Source organism: Triticum urartu, chromosome 3 (genome assembly GCF_003073215.2).
Source record: "Triticum urartu cultivar G1812 chromosome 3, Tu2.1, whole genome shotgun sequence".
Classification (NCBI taxonomy): domain Eukaryota; kingdom Viridiplantae; phylum Streptophyta; class Magnoliopsida; order Poales; family Poaceae; genus Triticum; species Triticum urartu.
Genome location: NC_053024.1, coordinates 327,970,307 through 327,976,342, shown reverse-complemented (window position 1 = coordinate 327,976,342; position 6,036 = coordinate 327,970,307). Strand labels below are relative to the sequence as shown.

The 6,036-nt window shown below is 59.9% G+C and overlaps 1 protein-coding gene across 1 annotated transcript; it reads left to right on the top strand.

Moving 5' to 3' along the window:
• Nucleotides 1-3,766: 3,766 nt before the first annotated feature.
• On the top strand, nucleotides 3,767-5,017 carry LOC125543938. Its single transcript, XM_048707444.1, has one exon. The coding sequence runs from the start codon at nucleotides 3,932-3,934 to the stop codon at nucleotides 4,925-4,927; it is 996 nt and encodes a 331-aa protein (XP_048563401.1). The 5' UTR covers nucleotides 3,767-3,931; the 3' UTR covers nucleotides 4,928-5,017.
• Nucleotides 5,018-6,036: the final 1,019 nt, after the last annotated feature.

The following is a 6,036-nucleotide window of genomic DNA, read 5'->3' as shown; positions in this document are numbered from 1 at the left end:
TCGTGGCAGGGGCCCAGGCCGTGCGCGTCGCCGCGGCCGCAAACATCGACGCACGGAGGAGCCGCCGGCCGGCCGGGCTGATGGCATGGCCGTCGACTCCCTGGGGTGGAGGGCCGGGAACCGCGCTGCGTGCACCGATGGCCTGTCCGTCGCATCCGCATGGCCCGCGCCGCCCTCCGCGGCTGCGCCGCCGTCCGTACACCGTCGCGGCTGAGCCATGGAATCCTGGCCTGGTCTGCGTGGTCAGCTGGAGCAGCAGCACGATCAGCATGGCCCCACCAACATGCGTGGCCGCGCCAGAAAAGGGAGGCGCAAAAGAAAGCCAAAGCAAGTTTTGGCGGTAGCACAGACGGGCAGAGCCTCTGTCGCTACAGGAGATGACGGAGATGCGCGAAGGACGCCTGTCGGTGGCCCCTCGGCTGCTCCAATCCCCAGCGTGGAGCCAGGCCACGGGCCAAGTGGCACGCCCCCATTAGTGGTGAACACTCCAGAAGGATCCCGAGATTTGAATCTCGCACCATCGGATGCCCCCGAGGCGGATAGCGTGGGCCCTGAGTTTGTTGCTCCGGATCCGAGGAATTGTCGGGAACTGCCCGATATGCACATGGGACCAGCCTCACAGCCTGTGCCGGCCGGCTTGTCGGGGCAAAGTGGCGTCTCGCCTGCCCCCCACCTGACGACGGCCTTGTCCCCGCTGACCGGTCCTCCGGGCTCCGGGCCCCATGCGCGCGCCGTGGTTGGAGGAGAGGAGCGCCCCACCTCGTGCCCAGCCTCCCAGGCCAGGGCCTCTCTACCGCCCCAGGCCCAGCCCATCGAGGACCCTGGGCTCTCGCCCCAGGTGACTATTCTGCAGAGGCCACAAACCCCAATCACCGCAACGGGACCCAACATGGAGGCATGCACGCCTGCGCGTGCCCAACAGGGGACGAATCTGCCTGCTGCCGAGCGCTTCGCATCCCCGCCGATCACCATGCGCCGATCCCGCGCTCGTCCCGCTGCGCCAAGTTCCCTAACGCTGGGGGAATTTTTGGCCGCCGCCACCAAGCACATCGCTGCGGCCCTGCCGACGCCTGGGAGGAGGCCGCGCAGGCCCCTGAACTTCTCCCCCCGTCGCGGCCGCTCGGCTGCTTCTGCCCACCCGGCGGCGCCGCCACCCACAGCCGAGAGACGTGCGCAGGTCCAAATCCTGCGCACCCTGGGGATCATTGGGACGAATCAGAAGATCACCCCCGCCGAGATGAAGGCCTACGACGGCATGTTTGCGATGCCCATCCCGCTCGAGGTGCTCAAGGCCATGGCCGCGCTGGTCGATCGCGAGATCCCAGCATGTCTATCCAGCCTGCCGATCACGCCAGCACGTGTCGAGGTCACCTGCACAACCTAGGCAGCACCTGCCCGCTCCCCGTCGATCCACTGTCCATGGATCACGGCCTTAATATTGCTGTATGGAATGTGCGCGGTCTGAATTCGCGGAGCCGGCGCACAGCCATTCGCTCACTGTTGGACACCACCGCTGCCTCCATTGTATGCTTGCAGGAAACTAAGATGGAGTTACTTTGTTCGTCTGTTGTTCTTGACACCCTCGGTTCAGAGTTCGATGACTACACATACCTCCCAGCTCTTGGCACGCGGGGCGGCATCCTACTGGCTTGGAAGAGCAGGGCCGTGACCATCACGGACCCATTGTTCACCATGAATGCCCTCTCGGCCAGAGTGGCCACCGCCTCGGGCACCCCTTGGTGGCTCTCTGTCGTGTATGGACCTCAAGACGACGCGGACAAAATTGCGTTCTTGCTTGAGCTACGGGAGATTCGTGTGGCCTGTCCCGGGCCATGGATGCTTTGCGGAGACTTCAACCTCATCCTACGCGACGAGGACAAGAACAACGACAACTTAAATCGTCGTATGATGGGCAGATTCCGCCGCCTCGTCAATGACCTTGCGCTCAAGGAGGTCTACCTCAACGGGCGTCGCTTCACGTGGTCGAACGAGCAGTCCCCTCCCACTCTTGTGCACCTGGACCGTGTGCTCTGCACCTCGGACTGGGAGGATGCACACGGCGAATGTCACCTTCGCTGCCTTGCGACGGTCATCTCGGACCACTCCCCCCTGCTGCTGGACTGCTCCCCCATGCCCACGGCGCATAGACGATTTCATTTTGAGGACTTCTGGTTGAGGCTTGATGGGTTCCACGACACGGTGGCTGCGGCTTGGGGCTCGGTCCATGACCCGGACCCCTTCCATCGATTGATGTTGCGCTTCCAGGCCAATGGCGCGCAGGGCTTTACCAGCTGGAGTGCCAAGACGACAGGCAGTATCCGCGACAAGTTGGCCATCTCTCGGGAGCTCATATCGCGCTTTGACAAGGCCCAGGAGGATCGAGCTCTCACTCAGGAGGAGGATTGGCTGCGAAAGCGCCTCAAGGTCTCGTACCTTGGCCTCGCTTCGTTGGAACGCACCATCGCCAGGCAGCGCCCGCATCGCCACGCTCAAGGAAGGCGACGCTAGCACGGGATTCTTCCACCGGCAATGCTCCTTTCGTCGTCAGAAGAACCGGATCTTTAGCCTGGCCGTGGATGGGCACACGGTCACCGACCAGGACGCGATGGCGCAGGCTGCTTTTGAGCACTTTGACGAGATCCTGGGCACGGCCGTCGACCGCGACCTTACGCTCAACTTGGAGGGGCTCATTGAGCCTTGCGATCTGGCGAGCCTGGACGCTCCCTTCAGCGTGGAGGAGGTATGGGACGCGATCAAGCGCCTCCCCGCTCGCAAGGCACCGGGGCCTGACGGCTTCACCGCGGAGTTTCTGCGAGCTTGCTGGACCATCGTTCGACAGGACCTTATGGATGTCTTCCAGCAGCTGTTCGAGATGCGGGGCCATGGCTTTGGCAAGCTCAACCAAGCCCTCATGACCCTACTGCCCAAGCGCGCCGACGCCCAGCAGCTTCGTGACTATCGCCCGATCTGCTTGATTCATATCGTGGCCAAGATATTCACCAAGGTCTTGTCTCTGCGGCTTGCCCCCAGATTGGATAGCTTGGTCAGTCGCAACCAGAACGCGTTCATCACCGGCCGGAGCCTCCATGATAACTTCATCCTCGTGAGGCAATCTCTCAAAATGCTGCACCAACTCGGGGCTCCGCGGATCATGCTCAAGCTCGACCTCACGCGCGCCTTTGACTCCATCTTGGACATTCCTCTTTGAGGTTTTGCCGCCAATATGGTCGGGGACAGATTTCCGGAATGGCTTGCGATCCTGTTATCGACGTTCCGATCTGGCACCGCTCGGGCCTGCGACAGGGCGACTCCATGTCCCCCCAGCTGTTTGTTCTCGCTGTGGACACGCTTGGGCGGCTGATGCGACGCGTGCTCGATGCCGGCATACTGCAGCAGTTGCTTCCCCGATGCCCGATCCCGGCGATCTCCCTCTATGCTGACGATGTGATGCTATTCTGTCATGCCACGCCGGAGGACGTTGCTGCCATCAAGGGTATCTTGACCCTGTTCGGCAAAGCGAGCGGGCTGCTGGTTAACTATGCGAAGAGCTCCGCCACCGTCCTGCACGGTGACATGCAAGGAACACGAGGTGATCGGCCCAATTGGGTTGCCCGGTGGTGCAGCTTCCCATCACTTACCTGGCATCCCGTTGTCGACGCGACGGCCCTCCGCCGCCCAGTTGCAAACCCCTCGTCGATACGGTGGCTGCCCGGCTTCCTACCTGGAAGGCGTTGGCTCATGAACAAAGCCGGCGTCTTGCCCTTGTCAAATCAGTCCTTCACGCCAATACCAGTGCACCAGCTGCTTGCGTTTGCTCCCCCAAAGAAGACGCTCAAACAATGGCGAAAGATCCAGCGAGGCTTTCTTGTGGGCTGGCGGGCCGTGGCCATTGCCATGTCAACTGGGAGCCGTGTGTGCCGACCTGTCGCGTATGGTGGGCTGGAGTCGAGGACCTGGAGCGCGCTGGTCTCGCGCTACGGTTGCGATGCTGTGGTTCGCCCGCGTCGATCCGGACCGTGCTTGGCAAGGTCTCGATCTGCAGTTCTCACACGAGGAGTGCGCGCTCTTCTTCGCCTCCACTACCATGATCATTGGAAATGGCTCGACGGCGCTTTTTTGGGAAGATCGCTGGATTGGCGGGCAGTCGGTAGGTGAGATAGCTCCCCTACTCTACCAATGCATTCCCAAACGTCGACGCAAGGCCAGGACGGTGGCAGAAGGGCTGGCAGGTAACTCTTGGGCACATGATATACAAGGGGTCCTGGGTCTGCACGAGATCGGACAATACCTGCTGCTATGGCAGGCTGTGTGCCACACCATCCTGACGAACGAGCCGGATCGCCTGCTCTGGAGGTGGACCACCAATGGCATCTACTCGGCGCGCTCGTGTTATGCGGCCAGTTTTCAGGGATCCACACGGAGCCATTCTTGGAAGCTGGTATGGAAGAGCTGGGCGCCTCCACGGGTAAAATTTTTCCATTGGCTCGCCGCCCAGGATCGCTGCTGGACCGCTGAAAGGCTTGCGCGATGTGGCTTGCAGCATCACCCTCGATGCCTCCTCTGCGACCAGGCCTTGGAAACTATCCAGCACCTGCTGCTGACATGCCCCTTTGCACGTCAGACCTGGCACCTGGTTCTTGATTGGTTGCATATCCCGGTCCAAATCCCCGAACAGGAGCACACGGTCACGGAGTGGTGGCTGAGCGCGAAAGAGCTCGCGCCGCCGGCGCATCGGAAGGCCCTCAAATCCATCGCGCTGCTTGTGCCCTGGATGCTATGGAAACACAGGAACGCGTGTGTCTTCGACAACGCCACGCCATCCATCGAATCCCTAGTGGATAGGATCAAGGACGAGGCCCGGTGTTGGGCTAAAGCAGGAGCCCAGGGACTTCGGGTTGTTCTGCCCACAACCTGGGATGTCCACTGATTTTGTGCTTTTCTTTGTACTGCTCACCTCCTAGGAGGATTGTTCTACCTTTTCCATGAAATGAAATGCAAAGGTCCTTTGCGTTTTCTCGAAAAAGAATATTAGATGCATACCTTCATTTAAGATCCCTATGTAGTTTCTCCAACATTTAAGGATTCAGTTCACATCCCTTCGTATTAAATTTATCAAGTGGTGTAGCATCATTTTGTGCTTGTACTGACTTAAGATTCCTATGTAGCTTCTCAATATTATATTTTGATGTTTGATGATTTTGAAGACCTGAGCAAAGAGTCTGTGAATTAACACTTTAGCAGATGAGTTGGAAATGATGAGTCTTACAATATAGGACCAAGCTTTGGGGCCATTCTCACCTGAGAGTGCCAGGCCAAGGCCGGTTTGCTCCTTACTCGGTATCATTGGAACTGTTGTAAAGGCCATAGTCATTGTTGTTGTCGTCGTTCTTGTTCTAGACAAAAGAGGTGTTCGCATTGCAGTAGCTCCTCTCGGTCAGATGGGTCGATGCCATGAGTGTCAACCAGTGCAGCTGTCACGAACTCATCCTCGCAGGATTGGATCAGGAGGGGAAGAGGATGAGATCGAGACTTGGGGGAGAAGGTTCTCGCCAAGGGAGGAGGTACAGATTAGGTGGGGAGAGGTTCAGTTTAGAGATTACACATCACATGCCCTGTCTACTGGCCTACAGCTGGCTATATAGCCGTGCTCCACTTGTCCGCCTGGCCTGACTGGTGGGCCCGTGCCAACTGGCCACAGGGGACCCACCATCACGCGTCCACCGCATCACCTCCTGGCGATGCAGGTGTGACCTTCCCCACTCCTTCAGAACGGGCGCCGTCTTCAGGTTCAGCGTGCTGCTCAGCGTCTTCAGGTTCATCCCACGCCGGTGCTAGCGGAAAACGGCGGCGTAGGGTGTCGTAGTCCTCCCACGTCATCGCCGTGTCGTCGTTGCGCCAGCGCACCTTGATCTGCACCAGAGCACTGCTGCCATGCTTGACCATGCGGCGCTCCAGGATCTCCACCGGTTCGTCGTCGTGGCCGGCGAGGTCTGGAGGACGCGGCAGCTCGGAGAAGACCGGGGTATAGTTCGGTGT

What these genes read in the sequence shown, in the direction of transcription:
- LOC125543938 (XM_048707444.1), top strand. Translation starts at nt 3,932, where the DNA reads ATGGTGGGCTGGAGTCGAGGACCTGGAGCGCGCTGGTCTCGCGCTACG.